Source organism: Eretmochelys imbricata, chromosome 2 (genome assembly GCF_965152235.1).
Source record: "Eretmochelys imbricata isolate rEreImb1 chromosome 2, rEreImb1.hap1, whole genome shotgun sequence".
NCBI classification, from domain to species: Eukaryota; Metazoa; Chordata; order Testudines; family Cheloniidae; genus Eretmochelys; species Eretmochelys imbricata.
The window spans coordinates 188,757,855-188,776,947 of record NC_135573.1 but is presented as its reverse complement, the minus strand read 5'-3'; the positions used below and the strand labels follow the sequence as shown (position 1 = coordinate 188,776,947).

The 19,093-nt window shown below is 45.2% G+C and overlaps 1 protein-coding gene across 1 annotated transcript in view; it reads right to left on the bottom strand.

Moving 5' to 3' along the window:
- The window catches only part of EXOSC7 (exosome component 7), a 35,213-nt gene that overhangs the window by 10,736 nt on the left and 5,384 nt on the right, over positions 1-19,093 (bottom strand). The window contains exons 4-5 of the mRNA XM_077811132.1: positions 6,365-6,530; positions 1,259-1,329 (exon numbers count right to left, since the gene is read on the bottom strand). Coding sequence (XP_077667258.1) covers positions 1,259-1,329; positions 6,365-6,530 — 237 coding nt within the window. The remainder of the gene's footprint in view (positions 1-1,258; positions 1,330-6,364; positions 6,531-19,093) is intronic.

Sequence of the window (19,093 nt, the reverse complement as noted above, 5' to 3'; positions counted from 1 at the left end):
GATCTAAAGAAGAGCTCTGTGTAAGCTTGAAAGCTGGTCTCTCTCGCCAATAGAAGTTGGCCCAATAAAAGATATTACCTCACCCATCTTGTCTCTCTCAATCTCAAGAGACTTTCTTCATGTCTGAACAAACAGATTTTAACAACCTGATATACGTCTTCAAAACCATGCTTTTTTCCTTGTATGATGCTTTTCAACCATAGAGCTGCAATCGGATTGCACTCTGGCATAACTCAGGAGTAACTACTGAAGCCAATGGAGTTTCACTACACTGCTGTAGAACAGTTTGAGATCACCTTCAGATCTCTTGCGCTTGCAACAAACTTTAACTTTTGGAAAGCTATTCTGGAGTCTCACTATGCAACATTTGGCAACTTTTGTTCACAAGATCACTCATCACACTCTTGTTGGAAAGAATTTGCTGCAAAGGTTTATTGACAAACTAGAAATGTAACATTTGCCTATTGGGGACTTTCTTCATCTGGTTGTACATAGAACCTACCCATTCAGCTGAAGTATTGGCTAACTTACTCCTGTAAGTGTGAATCCATGTTGCCAAATTTAGCTATCGCTAGCAGGCAGATGAAGAAATGGCATGGAAAGTGCCTCTGCTCCAGACTCCCTGCCTTCCACCACGCAGAGTAGGTAGCAAAGCAAAATTGATGGTTTTGTTAATGACATTGCACTTGCGCAAAGGTTTGCTGAGCTCTGGCACTCACCGACACTTTCCTTCTCTCAGTCAACAGTTCTGTGAAGAAACTATGAACCAGAATTCATGTTGTTTAATGCAAAAGAAAAAACTCCATTTTTTTTATACAGGAATTTAGAGCTGGTGACAGTCTGACAGCCCTATTGACAGAGGAAGTGATTTTCAGAGGTGCCAAGCACCTGCAGCCTCCATGGGCTTCAGCCTGTCTGGAAATTAGGACATGAAGGTCTTTATAATTATACACTGCCGCCAAAAAATAAGCTTTTTCTGAAGTTGGCCATGTTTAAAGGGGTGACAAGGGTTACCACGCTCATTCAATCTTTCAACGCTTTGCTAATAAGCATCCTTGTCATGAAGGAGGATGCTTGCCCAACAGAAACTGGACCGAAATCACTAATTCATTTCAGCTGGATGTAAATGTTCAGTTTTGTATCTGGATGCAAGTTGACCTAGACAGCCAATCCCTTAATTTTTGTTTTAATGTTTAAGCTTTAAAAAAGTGCTCAGAAAGTATTTATTCTCCCAAGAAAATTAAGAACTGTGCCTTACCTTGTATTAAAGAGAGCTGCCTTCACTGCAATAGAGATTGCATCGAAGAGGTTGCCACCACATTCCAATAACTGAGGTAAAAACACAAAACCCATAAACTATTATAAGAAAATCAAAATATTCCCTAAATTGTTGTGACACTGAAACACTAAAAAACTTTCTATATTTAAAATATACTCAAAGTCACAGCCAACTATACTAGATCAGTTTCTTTCCAAAATTGCACTTTAAAGTGAATGCTTTCAACTTCAATTTTAAAACCATCAAATATAGGCAGCACAGTGCACAGCATAGTGATCACAAAAATGCAGCGGTAAAGATTATTTTTAGAAGAGCATTCGTTACCACTACAGCTACTTGAAAAACTCTAAAACTTTCAGTGAAAATTGAAGGGGTATAAGTTGTTGAAAATAATTTTTTGTCAAATGTGAAATTCAGGAAATTTCAGCCAGCTGTAGTTATGGCAATATTTAAAAATAAAAACTCAGAATAAGAGAGTTATGGCATTCATTCTTAATCCATGTAATTCTTCTTCTTTTAAAAACCTACCCAACGAAAGCACTCGCCCCTATCTCAACAGGAGATGCATGGATGCACCAATCTACTTGGCTCATGTGAAGATAGTGGATTAAGTTTCAGTGTACAGTTCTGAAATATGGCCAATGTAATCAGCATAGAAAACTAAAAAGCCTACGAGAAAATGAACTCTAAATTAACTAAGGGTTACATTTCAGACTGATTACTTGTACCAAGACAGACTGATGACTGAAAGGTGAAACTGACAAAAGGTGAAAGCAAAAGCTAAAAGACACAGGGTGACCAAATTACTGCTATGCAACAAATGCTGGATACAGAGAAATTAGCCTGCCATTTTCAGTAGTTATTGGATTTTACTGGATAAATGCAATAAAACCACTCTATAATAATTAAAACAAAAACGAGATGTGTCTGTACTGTAATTAAGGTTATGTTCAGACCTCCAATATAAACTTTTATTATTTGTAATACAGTAGCTCCTACAGGCCAGGGACCCATTGTGCTACCCATGGTACAACTCTTTCAAAACAGTATCTTTTAAACGAACATTCCTACATGGCGAATGTTTGTTTGTTCAATCTGTTCAGTTGAGTTGTGGGAAGAAAAAAAAGCTACCCATTCCTCTGCAAACCACAATAAACTCAAGAGTGGTTAAATAAAATGCTAAACCTGGCCCAGCCTAATTCTCCTTGAGGAAAAGTCTCCAAGTCAGTAGTGACAGAAAAACCCCTTCTACAGATGCTCAACAGGAAATGGCTAAGATTTTACTAGAGCCTAATGTAGTCTTCCCATGTGTATGCTGTGCTGTTAAGGAGGTGGAAAAACCGCACGCTCATTCTCCCCATCCAGTACGACAGATTGCTGGGGCAATTTGTGTGAAGAGGACTATAAATGTGGCAATCATGACAAAAGCCTCCTAAAAGCCAGTCTTTAGCATCAGCAACAAAAGGAAACTGTAGGTGTGAAAAGACTGCAGATCCATGGCTTAGGGTGTTTCTGTACTCACTGTGCTGCTCTAGGGGTAATGGAATTTTTTGCATCTAAAAAAAATAGAATGATCATTTCTTGAGACCACTATCATACAACCAGAGCATTAGCTGAGAGCCCCTGGGTGGGTTCTGCATGCAAATTTGTAGTCTAATTAACTCCTTTTGGTTCAGTCTACTGAACGTTAACAGTGTGACCGTGCAACCAATTAAGACAAGTCTCGACTATCCTGGAGATAAAATACAGGCCATTAACAAAGAAAGTATCTTTCTTTTTAGATGAGTGACTTCACATCAACACCATCTGTTAAAGAAATCGCTTCTCCCTTTTCTCCTGAAGTTGCATATACTGGTCAAACCTTACCCTCAAATAAGAGCTGAAACTCAGATACTTCTGTGGAATTGTGCACGGTTATATAGATGTCAATAAGAAATGGCGCAAGAACCCACTGAAATCAGATATCTTTCAGAACAAGCTATTTTAGTAACAAATATATTCTATGCACTCTATTGCATATCCAAGAATGCAGGTTTTTTAAAAACTTCTGACAGAAACTTAATGAGGTTTATTCTCTCCTCAACTTACTGTGCAACTCCCACTAACATGAAAAGGAGCTATTCTTATGCATCGAGTGAAAAATGCAGTAAAAAGTGTTCTCTCATTAATTTGCTCATCATTACACTTTCAAAAACAGAAAAGTCCACTTGATATTAGTGTGGACATTACAGATGTCCGTAATGTGCCATTAGTATAACGTTAAAATGTAGTACAGTGAGCACTCTCACAGACAGTGTGGCAGAAATACCTATAAATATTAGACCCTTACTGCACTGTAACATCGTTACTCTATCTTATGGTATTCCCTATAGTTATAATAGGAAATAGCACAAATATCTTGGTCAATTTAAACACTGAGATTTGAAAAGAGCCGTACATTAATGATGCTTGTTGTAGCAATACCAGTAGTCACTCCTGAGGGTATTCTGCACACAAAAAAATAAAAATTCTATGCACAATATTTTAAAATTCTGCAAATTTGGAAAATAAATAAATGTGGAGGCTCCAGCATGGCAGTGGGGAGCACAGTCCACTGGCTGCAGAGGTGGGAGATCCTGCAGTCCCTCCCCAGATACGGACTCAGTGTTGAGGCTGCACCCAATCCTGACACAGTGCAAGGGCTGGGCCTGCCCCAGAAACATGATGGAGCCCTGCCCCTCCATGCAGGTACACCAGGTGTGGGCAGGCAGGCTCGGCCTAGCAGGATCCAAGTGTGGAAGGGCTTAGTGGGGGGCGGGGGGGGATCCAGGTGCAGGGTGAGAGGGTTCTGTGTGGGGCAATCTGGGTGTGGGTGGCTTAGTGTGGGGAGGGAGAATCCGGATGCACAGGGGCAAAGACACTCTGTAGGGGGGTCCAGGTGTAGCTGGTTGGGGCTCAGTGGGGTGGAGGTCTGGGTGGGGGGGCTTGTTGGGGTGGTCCAAGTGCAGGAGAGTGGGACTAGTTGGGGTGGGGGTTTGGGTGCATGGGCCTCAGCTGGGGGTGGGGTGGGAGCAGATCCAGATGCAGAGGGGTTGTGGTTCGGGTGTGGGAGGCTCCAGGTGCAGGAGGTGAGGCTTGGTGGGGTGGGAGGTTCTGGGTGCAGGGCGGGTAAGGGTATGGTGATGGGGGGGTGGGGCCCAGTTGCATGGGGGTTGAGCAGACAGGGTAACAGTTCCCCATACAGTGTCCCCTCCTCCATGGCTGAGGAGCGATGGGGGCACAAAGTCTGAGGGGATGGAGCTTCCTGCAGCCAGGGGAGTTTTCTGGGAGTGGATCTGACCCAGACCTGGCTGCTCCTTGCAAGGGAAGGAAAAGAAGTCCCGTCCTCTCCGCTCCAGCCCACTTGGGACTAGCAGCTGAGCCTGGTGCAGGGTCGGAGACACAATCTGGGGCGTCCCCAGCCTCACCACTCGCCCCCAGCTTCCTGCAGTGATTTACCTCTCTGCTGGCTGTTACAGGCGCCCAAAACGATGTGCCCAGGGGCGTATGACTGTTCTTGTGGCTTCCCTTTGCTTCCCCATCAGAAAGTCATTTTTCCACGGGGAAGCAAAGAAATCTGCGGAGGACATGAACTCTGCAAGTGCACAGTGGTGCAGAATTCCCCAGGAGTAAGTAGTTCTTCAATGGTACACACCGCTCAGCCCCAAAAGAAACAATAGATTTAAATACAATAAATCTTATCATCTGAGTTCTACCTTTGCACTCTATGCAGCACAAATCCTAGTCCTGAACACATTTCCATTAGACTTACTAATAAAATTTTCAGTTGGGTGAAAAGTATAAACCTGACCATGTAAGAAAGTATGTGAATCAACAAGATATATAACATAAGGAGCTTTGAGATACTGATATATTTAACAATCTAAGATAACTAAAGCTATACAGAAGTAAGTGTGGGAATCAATTTAAATTTGACTAAGAAAAAGAATCAAAATGCCCATCATTAACATTATCTGCTCACCCATGGAGGTTTACAGAATTACTGCTAAGGTAAACTTGGCAGTATCATAAACAATTCAAACAAGAAGTTTGAAATATTGTGCAGTAAGAGACACATGAGATTTTAAAAGTGATTTACTGATGCATATTGTCTAATAATCTGTAGCTTTGTTCACGTTTACCAAATAATTGAAGTTCCCAGTGCTACTCTTCAAAAACAGCCCCTCATTTTCAATTAAATTATTTTAGGTTCTGATAAGCTGGCTGTAACCAACTGCATCAGTACACATCTGATTGTTCTGTACAGTTAGTCACAGTAGGCACATCCCTATATAATTAGACTAATGCCTTTTTTTTTAAAAAAGAACAATGAATTTGTATTTTCATACATCATTTATTTAGATATGTCTGCATTTGAATGTTCTTGTTTGTTAACACAGACCTAAATTTGACTTTGGCAACTGTACTTATCACTGAGCTTTACATCTTCAAAGCACTTTAGAAACATGAACTAATCCATCTGTTGGAAGAAGTTATCAGTTATTACCCATTTTACAAAATAGGGAAATACTGACTCTCTGTTTTAGACAAATAAGTGTCAGAGTTGAGAATAGAGCTCAGGAGTTCCTGGCTCCCAGACCTGTATTCAAGTCTTGCTGTCTCTCCCTCTGAAAACTTTAAGCACATTATTTTGATTTAGCAACTCATTAGGTTAACTTCAGAAAATGGACAAAATTTAGCTTCCATTCTAGAAAGAGATCAAGTATTCATGCTCTCTACACACACTTCAATAATAAAATCTAAACCTTCTAGGGGGGAGGAGGGAGAAGCCCCATCACTTCGATATAAAGCTTTTGTTCTGTTCCAAGGATCCACCAGCAATAATACAGTGTCAAGAGATATATGGTGTGAGTGGTTATGTTAGCCACCCTTCTTTCCTCTCTTCCCCCACCCCACACAGCATTACAGTGGGGCATGGACATGCAATAATATTTAAACTGTGTAAATATTTTAAAAATATTACTGAATTATTCTTTTTAATGTTCTGTAGCTCAGTACCTTGAAGACTCCCTTGAACTTAAATTACCTGTTCTTTGCTTCACTTACCAAAACATCAACATAGAGAACCCAGCAGTGTTCTCTGGGATTAATACAAAGGGATTTCACGTCTATGGTGCTCTCACTGCTAAATATTCTGTAGAGCGTATTTACTATCTCTGTGGCAAGCTCTTCTCCTCCCCGGCCTTCAAATTCAGGAGTGGCATTTGCTGAACTGGATGGGGGTAAAAGAAAATAGATACTTTTCATTTCTAAAGCAGCCTTTATCCAAGGACTCAAAGCATTTCACAAACAGTATGCCCATATCATCTCCACAAAGGAGGTATTATTTCCACTTTACAAGGGTGGAAATGAAGGTAACACACAAAATTAGCATCAGAGCTGGCAAAAGAATACAGAAGTCCAGTATCTGTTTTAGTCACCAGACTATACTGGACGGTTCCTTGACTTTCTGCAGAAATGTTTAAGACTAATATTTAATTACCTCTGCCCTTCATGATTAAAAAAAAAAAAAAGAGAGAGAAAATTACCGTAAGTTCCAAATGGTTAACAATACAGCCTGTTAAAGATGAATGGGACAAAAGACACCAGTGAGAAGAGGGGTGAAAAAAAAGACAAGAAAGAGACTTTTTAGAACGGCATGACCTTAATGATGAATATCTTTACTGGATACTCTGTTATGGGGTTGCTTGCAGACAGTGTCTCATTATCTCAGCAAGCGCAGTTTATGGTGAGTACCAGCTAAAGAGTATCTTTTTTTAAAAAAGATCAGAGAATAGCATGAGCCTTCACTTTCCTAATTCCAAAACAAAGGTCCGTTTATGGGTATCCATGCAAGAAGATCCCTAGCTGCCTTGGGCCTTACACACAGCTAGAAACTAAAGGTGTTATCTAACAAAGGCAGCTATAAAAAATAAATCCCCAAACCAACTAACATTCTGAATCTTGTTCTGATTCTACTCTCGTATATACAGAAGGAAAAACATGGGTGTGCTGAACTAACTAGGCCTATAACAGGGGTGGACAAACCTTTTGGCCCGAGAGCCGTATCTGGGTGGGGAAATGGTATGCAGGGCCATAAATGTAGGGCTGGGGCAGGGGGTTGGGGTGTGAGAGGGAGTGTGGGAGGGGGTGTGGTGTGCAGAAAGGGGCTCAGTGGAAGGGATGCATGAGGGGGCTCAGGGCAGGAGGTTGGGGTGCAGGAGGGGTGCGACGGGGGCTCAGGGCAGGGGGTTGAGGTGCAGGATACAGGAGAGGTTTGGGGTGCAGACTCTGGCCTGGTGCTGCTTACCTGGAGCGGCGCCGGGCAAAGACAGGCTCCCTGCCTGCCCTGGCCCCGCACTGCTCCCGGAAGCGGCCGGCACCACATCCCTGCGGCTCCTGGGGAAGGGGTGGACAGAGGGCTCTCTGTGCTGCCCTTGCCCGTGGGTACCTCCCTCAAAGCTCCCATTGGCCGGGAACGGGGAACCGCGACCAATGTGAGCTGAGGGGGTAGGTGCCAGCCGCTTCAGGGAGCGGTGCGGGGCCCATGGCACCACAGGGGTGACAATCCCGCGGGCCAGATCCAAAGCCCTGACGGGCCAGATCTGGCCTGCGGGCCGTAGTTTGCCCACCCCGGCCTATAAGCTTACCCTAATTGTGAACTCAATTGTGGGAAAGTTTACAAAATGTTTCAATCACATAATGATAAATGTTGATGGGAAAAGGTGCAAAAGAGAGGCAGACTGAATTAGCCGCTTTCTCCCTATCCACAAGGCTTGTTCCCCTGTCAGAGAAAGCTATTAGGTTGGTTTGACTCTATTTGTTCTTGACAAAACCATGCTGACTACTACCTATTATTAACACCTTATTATCTTCTAGTTCGGGGAGGGCAAACTAAAGCCCAAGGGCCAGATCCAGCCTGTCAAGGCTTCCAATCCAGCCCACAGGATTGCGAGCCCTGGGGAGGGGGACAGAGAGCACTGCACACTGCCCTCGCCTGCAGGCACTGCCCCCCGCAACTCCCATGGGCTGAGAAAGGGGAACTGTGGCCAATGGGAGCTTTGGGGGTGGTACCCAGAGGTGAGGACAGCTCACGGCGGAGCCACCTGCTCCCCTTCCCCCCCCGGAGCCACTGTCAGAAACTTCTGGGAGCGGAGCGGCATGGGGCCAGGGCAGGCATGGAGCCTGCCTTAGCCCTGCTGCACGCCGCTGCCACCCCGGAGTCTCTCAAGGTAAGCAGCACTGAACAGGGACCCACACCCTGAACCCCTCCTGCACCCCAACCCCCTGCCCTTAGCCCGTTCCTGCACTCTGCACCTCCCTGTACCCCAACCCCCTGCCACACCCCACACCCCTCCCCCCTGCCCTGAGCCCCCTCCTGCACACCGCATCCCCTCACACACCCCGCACTCCAACCCCCTGCCCCAGCCCTACATTCATGGCCCTGCATACCATTTCCCCACCCAGATGTGGCCCTCAGGCCCACTCACGTTCTAGGTGTTTGCAAAGACATTGCTTAATAATTTGCTCCATTATCTTTTGGGATACTGAAGTTAAGCTGACTGGTCTATAATAAAGTCAATGAACTAAAGTTGTTGTGTCAGAAATTAGGTCTAATTGCTGGACAATATAATGAGAAAACGGGCTATTCTGCCAATCATTCCCTCTGGGGTCCTCAGAAAGAGACTTTGGGGGAGGGGAGAAGCTGGCTATCGCAATGCTGGCTGATTAAAAGAAGGGGAATGAGCAAGCTTCCCCATCATGGCTGCCATCCCCAGAGTCTCCTGAGATCCCAAGATCTGGCATGACACCATTTTGCCTTCATCATAATCCAGAGAGATGTCCTGAGGAATCCAGATGATATTGCCACCTCTGTAGCATTCATACAAGGTTCATTCACTTGGCAACATTCAGGGCACACCCGCAGTGTTGTGTAGGAGCAGTGCACACACGGCTCCTCTCAAGGGCATGAACCTTGGAATCTCGCCCAGATGACATGAACCGTGGGAAGCCTCCCAGGACTGGGCTCAAGGCCCGAGAGCAAGGAATGCGGTAGATAGAAATTGGTAAATAAGAATATTAAACAAAGCCAGTGTATTCCTTTTATCTGTTGGAGAATGTAATGCGCGGGGGGAGAGAAAGAATAAAGGAGAGGGTGGAAAGCTGACAGGAGCAGCCCGTTGGCAGACCAGCCTGCTTACTTGCTTAAAGCTTTGTGCTGTCTTGTATTTGAACCGCAACAACTGGCGCCCAACGTGGGGCCCTCAGCACTCACCTCGCCCAGCAAGGGTTTCAGACGCGTCACTCATCCGCTTCGCGGATCCCAGTGAGTATTTTTCATTGTGGTAAGTATGGGAAGCTCCTTCTCTGCTTTGCAAGTGCAACACCGCAATGAGCTACAGTATTTGCTGCGTAAGGCTCAGCATGATTGCCCCACTCGAGAACTCACTCTCCTGCTACAAGAGGTGAGTGCCCAATGCCCGTGGTACCCTGAAGCCGGAACCCTTAAGCTAGCGGACTGGGAGCGGTTGGGCCAGACACTGCACAAAGAGCCTCGGTCGCCCGTGCAGGCTTTACATGCCTGGCACCTCTGCTGCGATGCGATACAGCGTGTCGCCTCGGAAAGGCCCTCCCTCGCTCCAATAGAGAGGCCGGTGATCTCGCCACTCCTGTCTGCTCCTGCAGCCATCCCCCCTCCTGGCGATGCGACACAGCGTGTCGCCTCGGAAAGACCCTCTCCCGCGCCAACAGAGGGGCTGCCGATCTTGCCACCCCCGTCCGCTCCTGCAGCCATCCCTCCCCCTGCTTCGCCCCCAGTGCCTCAATTACTGCTGCCTCCTTTGTCTTCCCCTCTGGAGCCGGTGAGGGGTCACCATCCCCCCGTGGGGTCCCATGCTCTGGGGCCCCCCGGGGGGTCGTCCGTGTCTGCTCAGGGGCTTTCGCTGGTGCAACAAATGGTTCACGTAGCGAAGACTCGCCCAGATCTTACAGCAGAGGAATTAGCTGATCTGGTCTCAGTTTGCCCGGTGACCTAGCAGGATGATGGCCAGGGCAACCAGCTTGCAAACTGGGTCAGTTTGCCTTACTCGGTGATCAGAGACGTAAAGAAAGTGATTCGCGAGTTTGGCCTCACTAGCACATACGTACGTGGTCTCCTTGAAGGGCTAGGTACTGGGTACACCCTGGTCCCGGAAGACTGGAAAGCGCTGTTGCGCATGATGCTGACGCCCAGTCAGTATGTTATTTGGCTTAGTGAGTATCGGCAGATGACGGAACGCCAAGCCCAGGTATAGAGAGCAAGGTGTCATTTATGAGCACTTGGCAGGGGACGGCCAGTTTGCTACTGTTCAGATGCAGTCTCAACTCCAGCAGGCTGTCTTCCCCATTATTTCTGCCTGCACCCAGCATGCTTTCCGGAAGGTCCCGGATTCAGGCAAGCCTACCAAAAGCTTTGCCAGTATCCGTCAGGGTGCATCAGAGTCCTTTATGGATTTTACCAACAGATTGCAGGAGGCTATCCTCCGACAGGTGGATAACCCTGCGGCAGCTCAGAAGATTCTGTTAAAAATGGCGGTTGAAAATGCAAACGAGGATTGCCGCCGTGCTCTCCAGGCGGCACAAGCCTCTGGAATTCTAGAGCTGTCGGACATGCTGCGGGCGTGCCAAAACATCGGAACCCAAGCACATAAAGCTGGAGTTCTGGCCGCCGCCCTGCGGAAAAGCAGGAAGGAGGGGAAGCGTTGTTACCGCTGTGGTAAGGAGGGTCACTTTCAGCGGGAGTGCCGCTCATCGATGGCGCCCGCCCACCCTCAAAGAAGTGCCCCAAGTGTCGGAAGGGCTATCACTGGGCTAATCAGTATCGTAGCGGGTCGGGAAACCGCACGACGGGTCCCCCCCAAACCCAGGACCAAACGGGGGTGTTCCCCACTCAGAAAACTGTTCCTCTGCCTTAAAATCCATAGACTCCATGAGGGCGGCGACTGCTGGAAGTGCAGGGCTCGATTTGATTATCCAGGAGGACCGGGGGAGGTTTGCGCCATACCTACACAGGTGACGGGACCTCTCCCTGCCGGATTTGTGGGTCTGGTTCTCCCTCGCTCACACGCTGGGAAACAGGGTTTTTTTGTCATCCCAGGGGTCCTTGACGCCAATTACACTGGCGTTATTAAGGTTCAGGTGTGGACCCATCTTCCGCAGTCGCTCCCGTGTGGACGGTCAATTGCACAATTGATTTTAGTCCCCTGTCAGGTGCCAGCCGCAGAGGATCGAGCCCAGGGCGGAGGCGGCTTTGGATCAACGCTGTCTCAGTCGCCGCCTCACGAAACGTCCTCTCCACTTGCTCTAACAATGTTGCTCCGCCCCTCGAAACCTCAGTTAACACTTCTTTTAAATAATTTTCCTTTACAGGGCTGGTGGACACTGGAGCTGACGTTACGGTGATTCGTGATCAGGACTGGCCGGTCAGTTGGCCAACAGTTCCTTCTAAAGAGTTGTGGGGGATCGGGGGTAGCAAACCCGGGCGCCAAAGTTTGTCTTGGGTCACGGTCTCTAAACCAGTAGGCCGTGCCCTTCCTACGATCCGCCCTTTTGTGCTCCCCGTCCACCTCAATATTTGGGGCCGTGACTTACTTGTAAAGCTGGACACCACCCTCGATATTAATATATAATGGCCCAAAACCCTCCCCCACCCACCTTGCCCTCCGCATTACCATTGGTATGGCAATCCTTAGAGCCCGTATGGATTGACCAGTGGCCCCTCCCCCTAGAAAAGCTGAAAGCGCTTCATTCGCTTGTGCAATAACACTTGCATGCACAGCGCTTGGACAGCTTCACTAGTCCTTGGAACTAGCTGCTGTTATTTTGGCCTTTCAACTTTTTGCTGATTGTCCCTTTAATTTAATTGTGGACATCCATTATATTTATCAGGTAATTGATCATTTACCCCTTGCCCTCATTACCCCTCAGGTCGATGCGGACCTTCTTCGCCTGTTTTTGTCCTTACAGTATCTCATCACCACTCGTAATTTCCCTTATTTTGTTGCTCATATTCGCAGTCATACCCCTCTGCCTGGGCTACTTATTGAGGGCAATGCGCGCGCCGATCGCGCATTACATGGTCAGGTAAATTCCCTTTTTTCTGACCCCATCGAAAGCCATTCTTTTTTTCATCAGTCTGCCTCTGTTTTGGCCCGACAGTTTCACATTCCTGCTGATCATGCACATTCTATTGTTCGTTCCTGCCCCCACTGTGCCGCTGCTGCCCCTACCTTTTCTTATGCCGTTAACCCCAGAGGCACCGCAGCAAATCAGCTGTGGCAAATGGATGTCACTCACGTGCCACAATTCCGCCCCTATTCATTTTTACATGTTTCCATTAATACCTATTCGGGATTCCTCTGGGCGACTCCACAGCGTGGGGAAGCCACTCCCAAAGTTATTCACCATTTGCTAGCCTGTTTTGCTGTTATGGGTTGCCCAAGCCAGATAAAAATGGATAATGCCCCAGCCTATTGCTCCACAGCCCTCTCCACCTTTTGTGCCCGATGGGATGTCCATCTCAAATACGGGATCCCTTATAATTCCACGGGCCAAGCCATTGTTGAACATGCAAATCGCACGCTAAAAACCTTGCTCGACAAACAATTAAAACAAGGGGAGCTGCGTCTCCGAACCTTAGGAGACATTCAGCAACAATTGCATGTCCTTTTGTTTCCTTTAAATAATTTAACACTGAATACAGATCAGCAGACCCCCGCGGATTGGCATTTTCATAAGTCCGAGGTATTGGAAAGACCACGTGTCTATTACCGTCAGCTGCCCGATCCGCAATGGCTGGGCCCAGTGCCTTTAATCACTTGGGGTCAGGGATATGCTGCTGTCTCTCTCCCTGCAGGACCGTTGTGGGTTCCGGCCCGGTGTGTGCGACCGGCACTGAAACATCATGGCGTGGCACCAGGGGCTGTCGAACCCCATACCGGAGTTTCAGCTGACCTTGGAGGAGAACGCGGTGCCTCCTGGGTCGACAACGGCGGGACGGAGACGGAGGAGACGTCGCGTCCCAAGCCAGCCCGTGACATGGGGAGCAGTGAAAGCATTGGTCGCCGCGGCTCAACGAAGACTGGCAGCAAGCCAACAGCCAGAGACTCCTGAGACTCTGTTTGTGGCCATTCTCGCCCAAATCACTGCTAATTCTGTATTGATTGTATGCCTTTTGTGCCTGCTATTTCCTGTAGGGGTTGACTCGGGAGCGCCTCCTCCGTTACGGGCCCAAATGACATATAACCTATGGGAAAGATTGGCTTTAATAGTAAATGTTACCCACTTTTGTTTGTCTGATTTTGTAGCACCTGACGAATTGTTAGGTACGTGCCTTATTCCAGTATGTCATCACCCTGAGGAAATACGGAATGAGATGATGCTCGCTGCTTATGCGAACCTCTCTTCCCAGTACTCTAGCATGGCTACACCTAAGCTGACAGGAGCAGCCCGTTGGCAGACCAGCCTGCTTGCTTGCTTAAAGCTTTGTGCTGTCTTGTATTTGAACCGCAACACACCTCCACCATCATTGGTTACATCTTGAATACACCTGGCATGTAAGACTTTGTCACAGACACACTTTCCCATCATTTGTCCTCTTTCCCCACCTTATTTCTTCTTTTTTCCTTTCTCTCTTCCTTTGCCTTCTGTTTAGTAAGAGTCTGGCTTAACCGGCTAAGACTGTGTATTTTGCAACACTGCTGTGAGCCTCTGATCAGAAAAAGGCAGTCAAAAGTAATGCCTTAAACAGTGCAACATTGTACAACTTTGCCAGGTCTCAGAGTGATGGATAAGACTGTGTGCTGGGCCTGTGTTTTTCCAGCAGTGAGGTTGCAAGTAATAGTTAACACCAGAGACAGAAAATGCACTTTCTATCTTTGCTGTTCTCTTCTCCCCACTTGTGTGTGTGTCTTGTTTTGTCTTCTACGAAACAGGATCAGACTTCAACAAGAACAGCTCCAACCAATCTCAACTAATTTCTCCTTTTTCACCTAAAAGACTGTCCATTACGCTGTGGGGTTCCTTTTAAAAATCTCTCTCCAGAGTGACAGAGAGAAAGAAAGGAAATAAAGGCTGTTAAAAATGAAGGCCTTACTTAATACTTTACATTTCAAACGCTTTAACTGTTTTTCCTTTTCCTCCAGGTCCCTAATAAAAGGCAGGATGTTATCATTTGCAGATGTATAAATGCCACATTGTAATAAGATTACACAATTAACGATGAGCCAAAATTATAATCCCACGCAGAAGAACTATAATCAAATTTAAAAAGAGCCTTATCACCAGAATTATTAAATTACATACCAATGAAGGGCTCACTTCAGCAAATGTATCTCCCATTTAAGCCAGTGGAACCATTCGTGTCTAAACAGGACTGCAAAACTGAACCCCAATTTTGCTTATTAAAATTTTGCAGGTCTCATAATGCAGGTATAAAAACTATTTTTTCAAAACTTTAGTTTTTACTTGCATTAACTAGGAGTCAAATGCTGAAATTTTTACTTGGCCAACTGGAGTATTGTCCCTGTAAGAAATGACAGACTTACACTATAGCCACTACAGCAATGCTGCTGGAGCGCTATAGCATACACACTTCCCTACACTGGCAGAAAAATCCCCTCTGCGAGAGGCAGTAGCTAGGTCAACAGAAACATTCTTCCGTTAACCTAGCTGCATCTGCTCTGGGGGTTCGGTTGACCTAACCACAGTGCTCAGAGCAAGATGATTTTCACAGCCTTGAGCAATATATTTAGGTCAATCTAATCTGAAAGTGTAGACCAGGCCTTAGCGCATTTGATCTGGATAACTGTGTCGCTGAATTTTATCATAACCTTTATCATTTTATTAATTGCAAGGGACTAAGCCTTGATCTACACCTAGCCACGTCACTTCCAAATACATGGTAAATACTGCCACCCTAAGGTCACTGGATATCACAGTAGTGTAGTAGCAGAGATGTTCACATTCACTCATTTGAAATACTTTGCCCACTGTAAAAATCTCAGAAGTAGAGTTCAGAAAAACTTATTTGTAGAACACACACAGATCTAGCAGGGGCCAAAGGGAGTGTGCTATTCTTATTCCTGAATACTACTTAAAATAAAATCTCCAAAGTTAAGAAACAGCTCTCAGCCACATTCTAGGAGAATCAAGAGTTTCTAGGGAATCCAGCGTAAGGAAGCCTCCATCACAGACTACCTCTCCATGTCAGCAGTCCTGAGGTTATCAGTCCAGCTGTTTCCTCTTGAATAGCTTAGTTTATTTCATCTCCCACTGACTTCTATCCACCCTCCTGTTTCAGGCCTCAGGTAGTTAATAAAAACATTAAGTTTTCATTATATGATTAAATAGGAACATAGGAAGCTTCTAAGGACAATTTGCGTATACAGAGATATTAATGAATACATCATTTATTTGCACCGTACAATTTAGTCTTAAATTAAAAGCAAACTGGGTTTGTAAATTTTGATGGAGTTTAACAGCTAATTATATGCACATCAAAATAAACCTACATTCCCAATGCATTCAGGATGAAATTTTCATTGTGTGGAAATCAAGAAATTCAGAGCTGGGGTTCCCACTGCAATTTTCAAATCTGCTTTCTTGAACTTTCATATTACATTGGCACCTCATTAAATGATCTCACTACAGACCATGTACTTTCTGCAGTGATAAGTACAGACTTACAAAATAAAGTACCTTAAGTAAATGGTCTAGACGGGCACCTCCTTTAAGCTTCTCTACCCCCATCCACAGGCTGGTAGAATTGGTTAGAACATCTTGCCATCCTTCAAGGAGGCACTCTCATTATTTCCATCAGCAGCGAGCTCCAGACCTCCCCATAACTCTAACATGCAGATAGCACCCAGAAGCTCTCTTAGCACATTTAGAACTTTGATGAGCTAAACTGGCTGAAAAAGCCAGACATGTGGCATTTGTTTGTGCCAGACTGATGCAGTGAATCCCTCCAAATGAAAGCACTTCTATTCATAAAGAGTTTAAAAAACAAAACAAAAAAAACCCCTAAATGTGAGCTTCTACAGCTTAAAAACAGTCATCTAGCTGCCCATCCTGTCCCTCCTCTCCCCTTCCTTCCTCCTGCTATGGCCAGTTCCACTAAATCAGGGGTTCTCAACATTTTTTAAAATACATCCCTCCAACCTCTCCGCTCCCGACCCCTTTTCTTGGAGTGCCCACCCTTTACAAAATGGGAATTTCGAATGTAATTTAGATGGAACTGGGGTTATCAATATATTGATTCCAACAAATGGGATTCTCCTTTCAGTAAATCAGTCCTCTGATCCTGTTATCTAACTGGTTTCAGAGTAGCAGCTGTGTTAGTCTGTAACCGCAAAAAGAAAAGGAGGACTTGTGGCACCTCAGAGACTAACAAATTTATTTGAGCATAAGCTTTCGTGATGCTGTAGCTCAATATCCAGCATGTACTCTGAAAGCATCACTGCATACAGATTCAATTGTCGTACGGGCTCTCTCTCGTTACTATTTTATACCACAAAAAATGACAGATTATTATAGTCACAAAACCAGCAAGTCAATATTTTACAAAAGTTATAAGCAAGAAAAACGTCACTTTTTTTAAAATGCAGCTATCCTGCTGATGCAGCAGCATTCCAGTGTGTAACAGAGATCTAGGACTCCCACTCCCTACATTGCTTTTGGGGAAAACAGAACAAATTCCATCATCATCTAACAGTGCACCCAAATCGTCCATTCCAAGGAGTGGCACTGTGCATAGTTTAAAGAGGTATAAATGTTCCTCTCCCTGTTCAGGAGAAGAGAGAAACAGAATAAGGGGATAGAAAAAAAAGGGGGGTGGTGGTGCAAGAAAATGGTATGGAAGATGATTATCACATATATCTGCATGGCTAAATCAGCTCTAGTAAACTAGATTTTAAAATCTACAACAAGCCAAGAAAGAATCTCAGATAGTAACCATTATAAGGATGGCACAATCAGCACTGAGAAAAAAATCTTAATTTGAAAAAATAAAAACCAAAAGCACCATATAAGCGACTTCTACAATAACAGAGACCCAGTTGTAAAATTATGCACAATTACCACCATCTAGTGGCAGCCTGAAAAAGTGTCATACATTACAACTACACATAAAAGGTTACTGGTATCACCACATTTGGATATACCATACTCTACAGGGAAAAAAAGGCTTATGCCAAAAACTTCAAATTTTATTTTAAAAATCTTTCTGACACCTAGACATGCATGTCCTCTGATGACTTGGGCATTCTGAAACTCAACATTCAGGTCTCCAGAGCCAGACTCTTACCCTTATGTTATTACCTTGAGGGAAAACCACCTTACATACAGGAGGTCAGCGAGGACTGCCAGTTCAGGGAGAGGTTCTCCAATCATCCCAGCCCTCACATCTGCCTCTATCTCTTTGGCAATTATAAAATAGAATCTAAAACTAAACTAATTTAAGAAACATTTGATGATTTGTAATATTAGCTGTTGATGAAAACAATGCTACAATGAATTTCTGTGGCCCCTTAGGGTACTTGTTACTGGGCATCTCTCCAAACTAACTGATGAACAGCACCGGACATTTGTTAACACACACACAAAACTCTCACAGGCAGTTGGTTTCATTCAACATTACTGAGTGACAGAAGGCGGGAGTAGGAGGTAGCAGCTCTCAGCCTTGGGCTTCTTCCATTTAGTATTGGTCAGGACCAGCCTTGAAGCCAAACAAAACAATTTTGGGCTCTTCAAGTTTTGCAACTCAGAGGCCAGACCTCTCCCTCTCTCTGGCAGCTGGACCAGACGGGGAAGAAAAAGCTCCCTGCCAGACACTCCTCTACCAACAACTGCAGAAGAAAAATGAACTTATATGTTGATGTTCTCCTCCAAACACAGGGCTTTGATCCTAACTTAGATCTTGCAATTTGGAGAGCCAAAGGCTCTGTGACATGTGAGATATGTGAACATTATGTGAATGTAGTATTCCCGCAGTGTCAAAGCTTTGGCTGTGGTGCAATGAATTAAGTTTTTCTTTTTTAAAACAGAAAAATATGGAATAACATGAGACTCATGTGATGGACAGAAGGAGTAAGGGACCAAGTCCTAGTGAGGGTCACTGGAGCCAAGAATTGAGCAAAATTCAAAAAGGGATTGGCCATTTATAAGGATAGCAATATCCAGAGTTTTAATAGTAAATACTTAAACACATAATTTGGAAGTGATAAAACCTAATTCTTCAGGGCCAATATTTCATTATTAAAGGTAAGAAAGACTTCCCTAGGTCAGAGGTGGGCAGAAATTACCCATATCTGCCTACTGAAAAGTTTTGTGCTCCCTCCTCTGAAACAGTTGGGTGCTGGCCACTACCAGAGAAAAAGAAATGGGACTAGATGGACCCCAGGTCTTATCCAGTCTCTTAGTTTCTATATTCTTATGAAGGGAGTGGAATGGAATAGAATGGAGATTGAAAATAATTGGAATTCCACACCCCAAGCAATTCTTGCACTTCCTCTATGTACTAAAATCTAAACTATAGAAGACCGTCAAGGAGCCCTATACTTGGGGAGAAGAAGTGGTGCTTCCAGTTTGGAGTGAAGAAGTTTACCAAACGTTTACAAATCAAAGCAACCCACTAACAGTTCTTTTATTTATATTACAAACAGATTACCGAGCAGCTAACTCAAGCAGCGTCAGCACTTCTATTATAAAACCTCTAGAGCAGGGGTTCTCAGGACAAATTATTTGATGGCCTCAGAGTGC